The sequence below is a fragment of the Scyliorhinus torazame genome, chromosome 4 (genome assembly GCF_047496885.1).
Source record: "Scyliorhinus torazame isolate Kashiwa2021f chromosome 4, sScyTor2.1, whole genome shotgun sequence".
Taxonomy (NCBI): Eukaryota; Metazoa; Chordata; class Chondrichthyes; order Carcharhiniformes; family Scyliorhinidae; genus Scyliorhinus; species Scyliorhinus torazame.
In genome coordinates this window covers 33,249,466-33,267,636 of record NC_092710.1, presented here as the reverse complement: position 1 = coordinate 33,267,636, position 18,171 = coordinate 33,249,466, and the positions used below count along the sequence as shown (strand labels likewise).

The 18,171-nt window shown below is 43.3% G+C and overlaps 1 protein-coding gene across 1 annotated transcript in view; it reads right to left on the bottom strand.

The window, feature by feature from the left end:
• Nucleotides 1–18,171, bottom strand: part of LOC140410177 (uncharacterized) — a 198,762-nt gene that overhangs the window by 71,137 nt on the left and 109,454 nt on the right. Inside the window, exon 10 of the mRNA XM_072498160.1 lies at nucleotides 10,411–10,606. Within this exon, the coding sequence (XP_072354261.1) occupies nucleotides 10,411–10,606 (196 nt within the window). The remainder of the gene's footprint in view (nucleotides 1–10,410; nucleotides 10,607–18,171) is intronic.

The following is an 18,171-nucleotide window of genomic DNA, read 5'->3' as shown; positions in this document are numbered from 1 at the left end:
TCTGAACACCAAAAATGAAAGAAATCTTGTGAAACTAATAGTATTCAGACGACCATTATGGATACCAAAAGACCATGGAAACGAAAGCAACATTTGTAAATCCGTTATCGATGATAATGAGGTACAGCTATCCAAGAATAATTTAGTGTAATAATAGTTAACAATGAAATAACAAGCGTGAATGTTGATATTCTATTCTTTAAGGTCTATATGCATGCCACTCATGTGTTTATAGACTATAACTGCAAGTGTTACACCTGTTATGGAGAGAAACAACCTGTTTTCTGAGCAACAGAATTCCACGCACATGCGCCCTGGATGGAATGAGAAAGTATGCAGGCCTGGTGGGCTTGTTTAGCACACTGGGCGAAGCAGCTGGCTTCTAATGCTGAACAAGGCCAGCAGTGCGGGTTCAATTCCCATACCGGCCTCCCCGAACAGGCGCCGGAATGTGGCGACTAAGGGCATCTCACCATTACTTTATCAGAGCCTACTTGTGACAATAAGCGATTATTATTACTTCGGCTAATTCACTGAAATAAACAAGACCGGCATTTTCCATTACCACGGAAGAACGCCCCCGCCGCGGGGTTCCCAAGGTGCGCTACCGGGGGGCACAGAGAGTCCTTACTGCCGGCGAATTTGGCATGGGTACAGTTTACCGTTTAGGTGGTCGAATTTCAGGCGAAACTTTGGAAGAGACTCGCGGAGTAAGATGCACTTGTGAATGACACAGGTGCGAACGAGATGCAGCTTTGGATAGTTGATGCAGACACCGTCAGCCAAATTGGCTCCTTCTGCGCCTTGACAATTCTAAGTTTTTTCTCTTTTTCCACTTCAACTGAAATTGGTTTTACATGTGATAATAAGTGCTAATTAGATCAAATTTATGCGTTCATGCATATGCTCGTCTGACATTGCGTGGTATGTATTAGTGTGTTGTGGATTTAAAAAAGGAGGTTGTTGGGTCAGATTGCATGTAGAATCGAATGGATGAAACGTGAATAGTGGCATCTTCTGCTTTTTCTAATGCGGTCTTGCGCAGTGTTTTAACTTAAACGCAAACAGATTAGATCTGAAACTTGAGATTTTAATAAAATGAAAATCGTTGTCTATGTGATGCACACAAAAGGAGCTTTAAGGTCCAAGTGCTTTTTCCACGAGTAAACGGAGCGGGTGTTTCAAATTGAGTTGACTGAAAATATTGGTAAACCATGAAAACAATTGAGAGATTGTATGAAAGTGATGAAACGGTATTTATTAAAAAGTGTATTAAGCTCTTCATATTGACTGTAGGGAACTATCATTGCAAGCTCAATCTTGTGCTTTGGAAGTGTGATACAAATGTGATTGTTTCTTGTTTTACCTGACAGAAGCAACACAGTTCAGCGGTTTTACTGTAATGGACCGAAGAAAATGTTTTGAACAATAAGTACTGCAGCATGGATTTGTCCTGGGAATTCATGGATTACGTTTGTGGATTTTATTGTTTATCTATGAAAATGTAATTCGGATGTTATTTTACAATCTTTCGTTCTAACTCTGAATATTTTATCTTGTGTGCTTCGGATATATAAATATATATATACATACACATTCTTCCAATTGGTCAGCATTTATTAATTCAAATCTATAAAAGTTATCACTGAAACCATGTATTTTTGAGTTTGATAACTTCACCCTCGTTTCTATAATGTGTGCTCTAGCTTGCTCGGCCTTAATATCAGCTGCGGTCGGCACTGTAGAATTTTCTTGCATTAAAGAATTAACACAAGCGCGCAACTGCACATGGCAACTTTTGACTGCAGTTGGCCTGGACGGCGGCGGTGGGACAATGATAACGTCACCGACCACGAATCATGAAGCCCAGGGTAATTAGCTGCAGGCAACGTATGTATGTCGGAACGGAAGCTGTTGGAAATTAATGGTCCAGATGATGGCATACTGGCAATGCACCAGTTGGAAAATAAAGTGAGTATTAATCCGGCGTAACAGTCTTCTGCTCTTCGTGCACGGGTCCGAAATCCATTGTGACAAATGGTAGGTTTCAAATTCAACTAAACAAAAGCTTTTAGAAGAGAACTCAGCAGCAGCAAATACATACGAAGCTATATCTAACCCAATCCCCGCTGTGGACCAAGAATGGGTCAGCAGAGGTGCTCAATAATACAAAGAGAAACATCAAAGGGAAACCGGGCAATTATTGTTCAGTGAATATTGTGCTCCCCCTATCTACAAATATCGTATTATTTATTAGTAATTGTGAAGTTTCCTTAATTGTGGTGAAAATTACTTGCAAGAGTGAAGACTGTTGGGCTGTTTTTAGATTTTTATTTTTAGTTGTTAAAATTATAATTTAATTCAGAAAAGAAATTGATCGATCCTAATGATGGCAGGACAGTTGAAGTGTTTTGAGGGCAGATTGTGGAAATTTTTGAATACAGACATGACCGAGGGAAAACACCTCTGCAGTAAATATTTACAAATTGAAGATCTTTCACTCAGAGCCCTTGAACTGGCCTAGCTTCAGACAGTGCAAAGTCTCACAGAAGGGACGGCTCATTGGACAGTTTGTACCTGCAAAAATCTGCGTACTGGGGAATGACAACAAAATAACATGATAGTAAAAGCAGCTACAGCCATTCAACTCCAGGATTCCACCCTAAAGATTCATTTAGACCAAATCTGATCGTATGCTTTAACAACATTTTTTCTGCTATATCCGTGTATCCTTGACACTTCGAACATGTACACATGTTTCCATCTCTGTCTTGAGTGTACTGAACGAGTGATTTAGCGCTGGCCTCTGTGGGTGCGAAATACAAAAATTAATCACCGTCTGAGTAAAGAAATCCATATTTCCCTCATCTCACTTCTGACACCGTAACCATTGGTTCAATGTTTCAAAAAATACTTGACGTTTCAATAAAATCACTTTTTTTCAACTGCAGAGCGTAACAACCAGGTTCTTTTTTAAAGCGAATCCCTCCATCCCTGCAAGTAATTTCCTTACCCTTTGTCGCTTTAATCTGTAGTAATCACATCTTTTTCTTGTTATCATGCCAGCAAGCTGAGCACAATTCTTCACACTGCTGTTTCGCTGAGGGTTTTTTTACAATTGAAGTGAGGCATTTCTGCTCCTATGGTGAACTCCTGCTCCACTAAATGCCTTTTTTTTTTAGCAATTGTCTTCTCAATTGCTTGCTGTGACTTTTTGTTAACATTTAGTGACTCAGTGCCAAAGTTGAAGTTTGAAAATCGCCAATCGTCCAAATTTGTGGCCTTATGTTCGCCTCTCCAAAATATATTGTAGCGTCTTTCTCATACACATTTATTTTCACATCTAAACTAGTTCTCCGTCATCAGCAAACTTCGAAATATTTACTGCATCTTCCTGGCTCGCAAGTGTCGGATCGTGAGAGGGGGGGGGGGGTCTCCAAAAACTGCGTTCAGGACTCCCTCTCAGCATTTGACAGGAAATCATTTTTATGGCAATTGCCGGGAAACGTAAACCTCTCAGTAATTACCAGGCGATGTGAAGTATCCTAAAAGGTGGGAGAAATTGGAAAATTTGGAAAGAAATGCCAAGGTCAAACTAATGGTTACTCAGAAAAAGTCTGCAGAATAAAAACCTGTTGCAGCATCTGGTAAAATATTGTAAAGATTGTTTGCCCGAAACACGGAGACACATGGGATTCACCGATACCTTTGAGAGACGGCAAACATCCCCACTCCCTGTCACGAGTCTCAACACCTACTGGCCGGGTCATGCACCAAGCAAGCCCGTCCCTAATCTCTCCTCATTCGCAAACCTCCACCCTTCCCTCTCCTGCCCACCGATGACCGGACTCACCCACTCCCCAAACACAACACCTTTCCGTCTTGTTGGTGTAATAATTTCAATGGGATATTTAAGCTTAGCTGGTTACATAGAAACATGGAAAACGCAATGGGAGGAAGCAATTCTGCCCTTCGAGTCTGCTCCGCCATTCACTATGATCATGACTGATCATCAAGGATAATACCCTGATCACGCCTTCCCATCATATCTCTTTATCCCTTCATATGTGGCGCAGTGGCACGGTAGTTAGCACTGCTGCCTCACCGCCAAGGACCTGGGTTCGATTCTGAGCTTGTGTGACTGTGCGGAGTTTGCACGTTCTCACCGTGTCTGTGTGGGCCTCCTCCAAGTGCTCCGGTTTCCTCCCACAGTCCAAAAATGTGCAGATTAGGTGGATTGTCCACACTAAATTGTCCCTGTGTCCAAATGTTAGGTATGGTGACGGGAATAGGGCAGGGGATTGGGCCCTGTTGGGGTGCTCTCTCTGCAGGTCGCTGCAGATTCGATGGGCTGAATAGCATGCTGCTTCACGAATTCTATGATCCCTTCAGCCCCAAGAGCTACATCTAATTACTTCTTGAAATTAAACAACGTTTTGGCCTCGACGTCTTTCTGTGGTTGCAGCTTCAACAGACTCACCACTCTTTTGGTGAAGAAATTTCTCCTCACCTCAGTGCTATCCTCAAAGTATGACCCCTCGTTCTGGATACCCCACCACGGGACATTCTTTCCGAATCTATTCTCTGTAATCCTGTTATAATTCTGTACGTTTCACTGAGATGCCCTCTCACTCTTTTAAATTGGAATGAATATAGAAATATAGAGAAAAGAAGATGGTAGAGGACATTCTACCAGTCTATTCTACTCCGCCATTCATTATGATCAAAGTTGATCATCAAGTTCAATAATCTGATCCGGCTCACCCCCATATCCTTCGATCCCTTTGCATGAAGAGCTATATTTAATTCCTTCCTGAAATTGCACAACGTTTTGGCCTTAACTACTTTCTCTGTCAGCGAATTGCACAGACTCACCACTCCCTGTGTGAAGAAAATTCTCCTCACCTCAGTCCTAAAAGGTTTACTGTTTATCCTCCTACTATGACGCGTAGCTCTGGACTCCTCCACTATCGGGAACATTCTTTCTGAATCTTCCCTGTCTAATCCTGTTATAATTTTGTAACATTCTTTGAGATCCCCTTTCATTCTTCTCAACGACCATGAATATAATCCTAAACGACTTAGTGTCTTCTAATATGACAGTCGCCATCCCAGGAAACAGTCTTGTAAACATTTTCTGCTGCACCCCCCCCCCCCCCCCCCCCGCACCCCCATAGCAAGAACATTGTTCCTCAGATAAGGACACCACAACTGCACACGCAGTCCAGGTGCGACATCAGCAATGCCCAATGTAAGTTTAGTAAAACATTTATATTCCTAAACTTAAATCCTCTCACTATGTCGCGTAAAATACCATTTACCTTCCTTACTGCCTACTGTATCTGCACGCTTACTTTCAGGGTCTGACGCAAGGGGACATCAATGTCTCTCTGAGTATCCACCTCTCTCAATTTACACCCATTCAAATGGTAAATGCCTTCACATCTTTGATACCGAAGCGGATAATCTCACATTTGTCCACATTATACTGCATCTGCCATGCATGTGCAGACTCACGAAGCGTGTCCAACTTCCGCTAAAACATCTCTGCATTCTCCTTACAGCTCACCGTCCACCCAACTTTGTCTTTTTTCAAATTTGGAGATAATAAATTTAGTTCTCTCGTCCACATCGTTAGTATATAATGTGAAAGGTTGGGGTCCTGGCACAGATACGTGTAGTACCCCACTAGTTACTGCCTGCCAATCAGAAAAAGACCCTTTAATGCCAAATATTTTCTTCCTGTCTGCTAATCAGTTTTTTGTCCATCACAAGGCACTTTCCTTAAACTCATGCGCTTTAAAGGGGCTGTTTAGCACAGGGCTAAATCGTTGGCTTTGGAAGCAGACCAAGGAAGGCCAGCAGCACGGTTCAATTCCCGTAACAGCCTCCCAGAACAGGCGCCGGAATGTGGCGACTAGGGGCTTTTCACAGTAACTTCATTTGGAGCCTACTTGTGACAATAAGCGATTTTCATTTCATTTCATATTAATTTACTACGTGAGACCTTGTTGACAGTCTTCTGAAGGTCTCAATGAACCACATCCAGCGGTTCTCTCTGTTCAACACTACTAGTTACATCTTCAAAGAACTCCAATAGATTTGTCAACCATGATTTCTCTTTTGGACATCCATGCTGACTTTGTCTGATTACACTACTGCTTTCCAAATGCTGTGCTATGAAATCCTTGATAATGGACTGCAGCAACTTCCCTACTACCGATATGAGGAGTGCTGGTCTACAGTTACCTGTTTCTCGCTACCTCCCTTTTTCAATAGCAGGATTACATTCGCTATCCTCCAATCTGTAGGAACCGTCCAAACGATTTTAGAAAATTACGACCACTGGAACTACTATTTCTAGGGCCACTTCTTTTAGTACTCTGGGCAGAAGATTATCAGGCCCTGGACATTTATCTGACTTCAGTCCTATTAATATCCCCAAATGCATTAATTTACTAATACTAATATTCTTCAATTCCTCACTAACGGTTGCGTTTCTCAGAACATCCCATACGTTATTCATGTTTTCATTTGTGAAGACATAATTAAAGTACCAATTTAGTTCCTCAGCCATTGCTTGGTTCTCTATCAAGAATTCCCAGATTTCTTACTGTAAGGGTGCTCCGTTAGTTTTTATTAATCCTTTTCCCTTTACATACCAATAGAAACATTTACAGTCTGTTCTTATGTTACCCGCTAGTTTACTTCATAATGTATTTTCCCCTTCTTAACCATTCTGTTGATCTACCTTTGATGAATTTTAAACTATTTCCAATCCTCAGCTCTGTTACTTTTCCTCGCTAAGTTGCATGCCTTTTCACTGCATCTAATATTATCTCTAATTTCCCTTGTAAGCCATGGATTGGCCACAGTTCCATTTCTACTCTTGAGACAAATAGGAACAAACAACTTTTGGAGTTCACTTATTCATTGCTTGAATACATGTAATTTCCTATCCCCTGTCATTTCTTTCAGTCGTGTTCCCCAGTCCGGAATAGCCAACTTATGCCTCATACAATCATAATTACCTTTATTGAGCACAGTAAGAAGTCTTACAACACCAGCTTCACGTCCAACAGGTTTGTTTCGAAGCACTAACTTTCGGAACAGTGCTCCGAAAGCTAATGATTCGAAACAAACCTGTTGGACTTTAACCTGGTTTTATAAGACTTCTTAATGTGCTCACCACAGTCCAACACTGGCATCTCCACATCACCTCTATTGAGTTTCAGGACACTAGTATCAGAATTAACTACCTCACTATTCACCTTGATAATGAATTCTATAATAATATGATCATTAATCCCCAAGGGTTCTCTCAGAACTAGATTTCCAACTAATCCTTTCTCATTGCACAACACCCAGTCCAAGATGGCCTGTCCCTTGTTGGTTCCTCAACATACTGGTCCAGAAAACCATCCCGTATACGCTCTAGAACTTCCTCCTCTATTGTACTGTGACAAATTTGAGTCATGCAATCTACATATGCAATCTATATGGTTTACGGCACATATTACTTTAAAATGTTTAGCGGCATCATTAACCTAGACTCTCCTGCACTTGGAGGCTACGCTGCACAGACTTATGTCGTGTTGGGATCTCAGACAGCCTGATTCGAAATGTCGGGCGAGACTGGCACAGGTGAAATTTGGCGTAAACAAGTCGTGGAAGTCACTGTCCATGATATTAATATTCCATGAAAATAATTGATATATCTTCTAAATAGCTGGTGTCAAGCATTGAGTATCATATAATTCCTAGAGTCTCAGGCAGCCATTATGAAAGCGATCAATTTATTCCAGTTTCCCACTCCAGTTACCATGCACGTTAATCTCCTCCTTGATTAGAATGATGACGCCGGGCAGCCATTATCTCTCTTATCTGCAAATGAGAGGGTACATTCCTCTAAATAAACTGCCACGTAGTTCGACTCTATTCCGGTTAATTTATCCACTTAAATGACTTCATATAACGCAATACAGTGGTCAGTATTTCATGACCCAATATCGCCCACATTCGTGTCCAGACAGAAAAAAATGACAGTTATTCAGTTGCAATAGATGGACCTTCTCCACTCCCATGCACTCGATTCACTTAACTGCATGTTTCCTACTCAGTCGTCACTACTGACCAAATCAGACTAATATAACATTAGCTTTGTGAGTGTCTTCTTCAGGGAAGTATCTGGGTAAAGTTACCTTTCCTGGTGTCACTCTGCAGATCGGCCTTCCGCTCGTTAACTTTGAGCCTAAACTCCCCTACACTTTGCTATCGATATGGTTGACACGGATTACAGTGATACCTACAGTTCCCCAAAGCAGAGGTTGTGACACATCATCAGGCCGACCTTCGTTGTTGGGTTAATTGAATTACATTTTATAATTGATAGGTCATCTCCAAATTGAACTCCCTTATTCAACAAACTCGTTGCTCCATGTGCAATCGTGCAGAACTTAGTGCATAGAAGCAGCAATGAGATATTCCTATCATTATACTCCACGAATAATTATGATCCGTCAGTTCTGCTGAAGCTAAGGTACTGACTTCAGCCAATACCCAATTAAATTGCCATAGCTGCTCTTCGCCAGCTTGTATTGGAAATAACTTAAATGGTCTATGAAATTACCAGCATTTTAAACATTTATTTTCCAAATATAAAACAGATCATACTCGGAGAAGGAGAGTTGAACCCTTCAGGTTTTTTTCATTAGCCATCTGGTAACGTCATACACTGTGCGTGCAAGCAAGGTTCAGCGCAGTAATACACAGTTTTCTAGCAGATAGATCAAGTAACGTTAGCAGGTCATAATGCACAGCCAGCAATTGAATATCAAGGCACATGCAATTATATGCAATTATCAAACCCTCCACCAACGAGTAACAGTGGCAGCCATGTGTACGATCAACAAGATGCACTGGAGTAACTCACCAAGGTTCCTTAGACAGAACCTTCCAAATCCACGATCACTACATCTAGAGGGACAAGAGCAACATATACCTGGGGACCCGACCGCCTGGAGGTTCCCCTCCAAGTCAGTCACCACCCTGACTTGGAAATATGTCACAGTTCCTTCACTGTCTCTGGGGCAACATCCTGGAACTCCCTCCCTAACAACACAGTGAGGTAACTATACTTTAAGGACGGCAGCGGTTCAATAACTTTCTGAAGGGAGACTATGAGCGTGCAATAAATGCTGGTCTAACCAGAGACGCCCACATCCCGGAACAGAAATTTAGAAATGTATTTGATTTTTGACGGAAATGAAAGATGAGAGTATGGATATATTCTACTGTTGTACTGTCAATTGGCAGGACAATTTCTGGTGTATTGTGTGCAATTTTCTTGGCCTTAATACAAATGAATATAAATGCAATGCAAACAGCTCAGATAAGTATGACCCGATTGATCCCTGGGGTGGGGATCGGTGGGGTGGTGCGCTTTCTTACGAGGAAAGCATGGACAGCAAGGAATTTGGCCCTTGGATTTTATACGTCGTAGAGGTCATCTTATTGAAAAATGCACGGTCCTGACGTCGTTTGGCATTGTGGATTCAGAAAAGATGTTTGTCTTTTGAGCGAGATTAGAATCAAGGGACCGATTTTCAAAATTGTAACATCCTATTTAAAACGGAGATGCAAATATTGTTGTTTTGTTTCTCTCACAGTGTTGTTTTCCTTTGGAACTTTCTTCCCTGAACTATGTTTCTGGTAGGGAAACTAAATATTGCACGAAGATAGGTAGATCTTTGACTAACACGTGGGTAAATATCTAAGAGAGAATGTGGTTTCAAAGCCACAATGATATCTGACATGATCTGGATTAAATGTGAAGGTAGTACATCTGCTCCTTTCGTGTATGTTGGTAATTTTGAATCGTCCTAATGTAGACTGTTAAATTCATAAAGCATGTTCCAGACATCAATCCAATTACCAATAATTTTCCGGGTCTGCTAATTTTAGGGCATATGCGTGTGATTGTTCATTCCAGAAATATAAGCCTTTGCAGACACCAAACCGAAATTGATTGACACCTGAACTAGTTGCGAAGTTTAACACCAGAACAGCCAAGGAAATATAAGACCAGATAAAATAAATAAGCATAATCGAGAATATATTTGATGGGTAGAGGTGAATAAACTAGAGGAGAGTATGTTAAGAATTGAGGCCTGAGGTACGTCACATCTAATCAGCTACTATGGAACGAAAGATGACAGAGTTGGTGATCAATAGCTCTTTGACGAACACAAGAGTAAATATTTAAGAGAGAATGTGGTTTCAAAGCCACAATGAGGTCTGACGTGATCTGAATTAAATGTGAAAGGAGTACATCTGCTCCTTTCGTGATAATCGAATGTGTTGTTATGTCCCGGAAAAAGCATTTTAAACCGAATTTGGAACACCACCAACCTTTTAGATAATTTTCTATCAATATACTCCGACCAGTATCTGGTACTGTCCCCTTTTGCTTGTGGCTGGAATCCTGCAGTTTTGGAAGTAGAATCCAGAACTGTCTTTCTCCCTGGGCTCCCTTTCCCATCAACGTATCGAAAATCAGCCGGGAAGTGTCGCATCTTGCTTGAATTTGCGATTGAGCTTTGATAATCTTGAAACCAAATAAAATAGCGAAGAGTCACATGATGGATACAACATGTTTCCTTTTCTTTTTAGCGTATTAATAGTACCAAAATCAACGATCAGGTCATAATAATTAAAATACATACATGAGCTATTAATACTTTGGAGGACTACACATAAATCAACAAAGCAAAATAACAGATTGCCGTTGTACCATGCCTTAAAGGCATCAACATGTCGCCCAACGTTTCTTAAAAGAGATTAGCAAGAAAAGTGCCATCAGTAGAACCGCATAGGAGCTTATTAGGGCAGGAAAGCAAAGGATTAATCAAATGATAGGAACTGGGTAAGAGAGAACGTGTGCTGATAAATTGAAGATTTGGGACATGGATTTCTGAAGTTTGGTACATTGGAATTATGGAACATGCCTGGCAAAATTAAATTAATGATACTGGAAATGTTCAGCAGATGTATCAGTATCTGATGAAAGGAACATGGGTTAAAGTTTCAGTGATAATTTTTCAGAACTGTGAAAACATTTGCCATGACGAGACCGTCAACTTCCGAAATGTGTCGCTTGGGAGCTGAACACATTTACTGGTCCATAATTAAAAAGTGGCGAAGTGTTTATTATGGGTTGCTCGCATTTTGGAAAGATCCCTCAATGATTTCAGAAATTCATAAAAGCAGAATAAAATACACAAAATGAGCATGGTTCGACCAGATGTCCCATCGAGCCTGCTCGGGAATTCAATGCGACCATGGTGGATACTGGCTTCAACGTCCTGGCTTTCCGCCCAGCTGCTATATTCATTAATTTCCAGAGAGTTCACAAATCTTTAGATCCAAGCATTAAACGTGTTTAATGATGACTCACCAACCACCATCTGTAGAAGAGAATCCTAAACATTCAGAACCGTTTGCGTGAACGGCCTGCGATCCTGACAGTGTGTCCCGTCGTTTTAGAAGCCCCGAGCAGCAGCAGCTATCCCCATGAGACCATAAGACATAGGAGCAGAATTAGGCCACTTGGACCATCGAGTCTGCTCCACCATTCAATCATGGCTGCTTTCTTTCTCATCCCCATTCTCCTGCCTTCTCCCCATAACCCCTGATCCCGTTATTCATCAAGATTTATCTATCTCTGTCTAAAAGACACTCAGTGATTTGGTCTCCGCAGCCTTCTGCGGCAAAGAGTGTCACAGATTCGCCACCCTCCGGCTGAAGAAATTGCCCCTCATCTCTGTTTTGAAGTATCATCCCTTTAGTCTGAGGTTGTGTCCTCTCGTTCTAGTTTTGCAAGTGGAGACATCCTCTTCACGTCTACTCTATCCAGCCCTCTCAGTATCCAATAAGTTTCAAGAAGATCCACCCTCTTCCTTCTTAATTCCAACGTATCCAGACCCAGAGTCCTCAATCGATCCTCATACGACAAGCTTTTCATTTCAGGGATCAGTCTTCTGACCATCTTCTGGACCCTTCCCAAGGCCAGCACATCCTTCCTTAGATATGGGGCCCAAAACCGCTCACAATACTCCAAATTGAGTCTGACCAGAACCTTATACAGCATCAGAAATACATAATTTGTCTTGTATTCTAGTCCTCTCGACATGAATGCTAACATTGCATTTACCTTTGTAACTGCCGACTGAACCTCCACGTTAGCCTTAAGAGAATCTTGACTAAGGACTCCCAAGTCCCTTTTTGCTTTTGATTTCCTAAGCATTTACCCATTTAGAAAAGCGTCTGTGCATAATTCCTCCTTCTAAAGTGCATAACCTCACACCTTTCAACATTGTATTCCATCTGCCACTTCTTTGCCCACTCTTCCAGCCTGTCTAAGTCCTTCCGTAGCCCACTGCTTCTCTAGTACTACCTGCCCATCTGCAGATCTTTGTATCATCAGCAAAGTTAGCAACGGTGCCTTCAGTTCATTCTTCTACATCATTTATGCATATTGTGAAAAGTTGTGGTCGCAGCAACCCCCCCCCCCCCCCCACTCTCGAGGCACACCACTAGTTACCAGTTGCCTTCCTGAAAATACCCCTTTATCCCCACTCTCTGCCTTCTGTCAATCAGCCAATCCTTTATCCGTGCCAGAATCTTCCCCTAAACACAATGGGCTCTCAATTTATTTAACATTCTCCTATGCATCACCGAAGGCCTTCTGGAAATCTACGTAATTCATATCTACTGGTTCTCTTTTGTGTAACTTCCTTGTTGCCTCATCAAAGAACTCAAACAGATTTGTCAGACATGACCTCCCTTGACAAAGCCATACTGACTCAGTCCTATTTGATAATGCACCTCCAAGTACTTCGCAATCTCATCTTTAATAATGGACTCTGAAATCTTACCAGTGACAGAAGTCAGGCTAAGCGGCCTATACATTCCCGTCTTTTGCCTCCCTCACTTCTTAAACAGCAGTGTTACATTAACCACTTTCCAGTCCTCTGGGACCCTCACTGCCTCCATTGATTTCTGAAAGATCATCACCAATGCCTCCACAACCTGCTCAGCTATCTGTTTTGGAACCCTGGGGTGTAGTTCATCCAGTCCAGGTGATTTATCCACCTTCACACCTTCCAATTTGCCCAGAACCTTCTCCGCAGTGATGGCCACTACACGCACCTCTGAACCTGACTTTCCTGGAACTCTGGCACCCCACTGGTATATTCCACCGTGAAGACTGATGCAATGCAGCTATTCAGTTCCTCTCCCATTTCTTTGTTTCCTATTATTCCTTCTTCAGCCACATTTTCTAGTGGTTCAATGTTTATGTTTGCCTCTCTTTTACCTTTTATGTATATTGAAAAATCGCTTCCTGTCCTCTTTTATATTACTAGATATCTTGCACTCATGTTTCATCTTCTCCCCACTTCTTGCTTTTTTATTTGTTCTTTTCTCGCTTTTAAAGGCTTCCCAATCCTCTAGCTTCCCACTAATTCATGCCATTTTGTATGCTTTTCTTTTGCTTTATGAGTCTCTTAATTTCCCTCGTAAGCCATGGATGCCGGGTCCTCCCTTAGCATGTTTCCTACTCCTTGTGATGAATTTCTGGTGTGCCTCCCGAATTAACCCCCAAAACTCTGCCTGTGCTGTTCCACTGTCTTCCCTGGTAGGCTCCTTTTCCAGTCAACTCTGGCCAGGTCCTCCTTCATCTCTTTGTTGTTACCCTAATTTAATACCGTTACATCTGATACCAGCTTCTCTCCCTCAAACTGCAGGGTAAATTCTATCATATTATGGTCACTGTTGCCTCAGGGTTCCTTCACCTTAAGTTCCCCAATAAAGTCTGCCTGATTATACATCACCAAATCAGAATTGCCTGTTCCCTAGTAGGTTCTGTCACAAGCTGCTCCCAAAAAACATCTCTTAGACAGTCTACAAATTCTACAAATTCCCTTTCCTGGGACCCACTTCCAACCTGATTTTCCCAGACAATTTACATTTGGAGTCCACCATTATTATTGTAATATTGCCTTTTTAACACGGCTTTTCTATCTCCTGGTTTACTTTCTGCCCCACATCCTGACTACTGCTAGGGGGCCTGTACATAACTCCCATCAGGGTCTTTTTCGGGTTTCCACCCTCCTGACATAGTTGTGTAAATCTTCCTGAGTGTCTCTCGCAAATACCCCAGCCAGGATACTGGTGCCCCTTCAGTTTTGATGCAACCCGTCCTTCTTGTACAGGTCCCACCTGCTCCAGAAGAGATCCCAATGGTCCAGAGAGTTGAAAATCTCCCTCCAACACCACCAGTTTAGCCACGTATTTAGCTGCTATCTCTAGCCTCACTGGCACAGGGAGTAATCCTGAGATTACAACCCTAGAGGTCCTGCTTTTTAAATTACTGCCATCTCCCTGAACTCCTTCTGCAGGACCTCATCACTGTCCCTGTCTATGTCGTTAGTGCCTATGTGTAATATGGCCTCTGTCTGTTCACCCTCCCCCTTCAGGATGCCCTGTGTTCGTTCAGAGACATCCTTGACCGTGGCTCCAGGGAGGCAACATACCATCCTGTAGTCCCTTTCACGTCCACAGAAGTTTCTATCTATGCCATTTACTATCTATAGAGTCCCCTATACTATCGCTCTTCTGCACTTTGCTCTCCCCTGCTGAGCAACAGAACCAGTTGCGGTGCAACTGTTGTGGATGCTGTTGTTTTCCCCTGATAGGCTGTCCCACCACAACAGTATCCAAAACGGAATACCTGTTAGAGCGGGGGACAGCCACAAGAGATTCCAGCACTGCCTGCTGCTGAAGCACCGGAAAACACTGAATATTGTCGTTATTGGGATACAGGATGAGACAAATTGTTGTTCGCCAAGGGGCAAAAAGAAATTGTTCATTCATGCATCGGCATTGAAATTAGCTCCCATGCTATGGTAGAGAAAAGGACTCAGACATCATTTTGAGGATAATTGAACATAACGAGTGATCTCCTTTGCAGGCGGACCAAGAAAAATCAAAGAAACATGCCACCTGTGTTCTGCCTTAAGAATTAGACATCTCATCAGTTGGTTGTGTCTCCCGATAACTTCCTGGTGATAGGGGTAGCGCTATTCACGTGCAATTGATACACAATAACTTCAGTTAAATGTGGAAATTGCGTTAGAGATGCAAGGCGACCTGGACTGCACCGTGTAACTGTCTCTGTGATGTTTGCACATTCTCCCCGTGTCTGCGTCGGTTTCCCATGGTGCTCTGCTTTTCCAGGGCAGTCCAAAGATGTGCAGTTTAGGTGGATTGGCCATACTAAACTACCGCTTTGTGTCCAAAGGTTATGAGACGTTACGGGGATCGGACGGGCGATTCGGCCTGGGTTGTGGAGCCCAATCCGAGCGGCAAAGCAGACTCAATGAGTGGAATGGCCTCGTTCTGCATTGTAGAAATTCTCCATTAGAAGAGAAGCAGAACAACTAAATCACCTATTTCAGTAGAATCCTGTATAGACTCAGTCAATTGGCGTGTGCCAGAAATCATCAGACAAACATTGGTGATTTATTTAATGATTATTTTCGAGGCACATTGCTAGGTGCCTCTATTTAAAGTCAAATGTTTCAATGATGGGATGGCATATGTCTCGGCCTCAGAATTTGGAGCGCACAAAAAGGGTCACTGCGATTGTCTCCACTCAGAGGCATTTGAGAGTGTATAATTAGAGATGGATTGTGATTGGGGCTTCATCGAGGTATCTGTTGTCCGCATGTGTGCGAGAAAAAATGGGATTCGCTATATTTTCTGGTTCACCAATATTATGAAAAATAGCTACCGAACTTTTGGCACGACTTTCACATGGACATGGAAATCCTCTGATAATGGCTGCAAATAAATCATTAAACGTAATTCAGAGCGGTGGACATGGTTCATGACCATTAAAATTTGGCGGCTCACAACGTGTGGGCGACACAGTATCATTGTGCTTCACCACTCCAGGGACTCAAGTTCGATTCCCGGGTAGGGTCAGTGTCTGTGCGGAGTCTGGACGTTCTCCCCGTGTCTGCGTGGGTTTCGTTCGGGTGCTCCCGTTTCCTCCCACAGCCCAAAAGATGTGCAGGTTAGGTGGATTGGCCATGCCAAATCGCCCTTAGTGTCCAAAAACGTTAGGTTGGGTTACGGGAATAGGGTGGATGTGTGGGCTTGGGTAGAGTGCTCTTTTCAAGGGCCGGTGCCGACTCGATAGGCCGAATGGTCTCCTTCTGCACTGTAAATTCTACGATTCTATGAAAGAACACGGCGATAGTGAGGAGAAATGGTAAAGGTTACGATATGCAGGTGATGATTTGAAATATGAGAAGAGAGAATGCAAATCGAAAGGTCACACCAGCAAATTAGATAAACAAAGCAAGCACGGACACAAAATATACAAATAAAAACTATGAAGGTTTGTGCATGCAGCATTATCAATGATGGATAAATTGGTTGCATAAATGAGAATAAATGACGATGATATGATAGATGGAAAGTGGAATTGCAAAGCCGTTGCGATTTACTGTTCCTGCGTGTTTCCGGCGGCGCGAGTTGGCGTGAGGTGGTAAATAATGATGACATGAAAATAATCTACTTCTATAAGAACGTCAGTAGTGCTTGAAATTTAATTTCCCAGCGACCCATGGATGTTGGGGATTGAATGTATCAAAGGTGCAGTTAGGTACGTCATTTGGAAGGGCGAATAATGCTGTTAGTAACTGGCAGTAATGTGTCGTTCCAGCAAATGAGAACCATCATTGCCTTACTAATCGGCAAGGAAGGGTCGTGGGTGAGAACGGTTCACTTCCATTTCTTGGCAGTGATTCTCCATTGTGACTCCGTCGCGCCACGGCTTCTAGCAAGGTGTTTCGCGCTCAGCAAAAACTCCATCGGTGCAGCGGAAGCGGATAATCCTACTGGCGTGAACGGAAAATGGGCTGATTTAGCACAGTCGGCTAAACAGCTGGCTTATAATGCAGAACAATGTCAGCAGCGCGGGTTCAATTCCCATACCGGCCTCCCCGAACTGCCACAGGAATGTGGCGAGTAGGGGCTTTTCACAATAACTTCACTGAAGCCTACTTGTGACAATAAGCTATTATTATGAAGAACCCAGCCTCTTCTTTTATCCTATGTTTCCATGGTATAGCGTGAAATATATGCCCGGTTATTGTTTTTTTTTAAAAACAGGATATCGCAAAAAAATCTTCCTTTATCCAGACATGTTGGGCAGGATTCTCAGTTTCAGCGGCTAAGTGGTCGCTGAAACGGAGAATTCTCGGTCGTTTTACGACGCCAAAATCGGCTCCGAACCCTCATCGATTACAGGTCCTGTGAGGAGCTAGCAGCGGCACCTGGTAAAAATTCCGGCGATCAGCATGGCCGGGTCCATTGCCACGCATGCGCACGGCTACGACCTGCAGCGGTTGAGCCGTACAACATGGCGCCGGCCATATAAGTAACCGACCCGCGAAATTGTCCCTCACAGTACACCCTCGGGCCACCCTCAACAGTTCCCCCAGCCTCTGCGGCAACCACCCCCCCTCTCCCCAGTCAGCGGCTGGAAACCAGGCCGTGTGTGGCTACGCTGGACAGAGTCCGTAGCCGCCAGGTCGGGTTCCCGACCGTCCAGACGACGCGTCAAGTGGCGGTCTAGAACTCGGGTTGGAGCATCGCGGGAGGGCCATCCGATGATTCGCCAGCGCCGTTGCACTGGCGTACAGCGCGCCACGCAATTGCACCATTTCGGAGGGGGTGGGTCCCGATTTGGGCGTCGGAAGGAATTGCCGATTAAAATATCGGCGTCGGGCAATGTTGAATTCCGCACGTTGATTTTCCAACTGGCAGCGCACTGCACCAGTTGGTTTCCCGGCAGTGTGGGATTGCTTCAATGCGAAAACCTATTGACAATCGGCGGCAGTAAGAGAATCCCGCCGCCGGCAAACGACGTGAAGCGGAGAATGACGCTACTGGGAATCCAGCCAATTTTTGTCTCAGACACAGAGCCCAAAATGTGACCTCATGACGTAAGCGCTTTGAGGAGCTAGCTGGGAGTTATTCGTTCAGATCACTACCAGAGTGTGTCTACGTGCGTGACTGGGCGGGAGGGTTGGGGGGGGG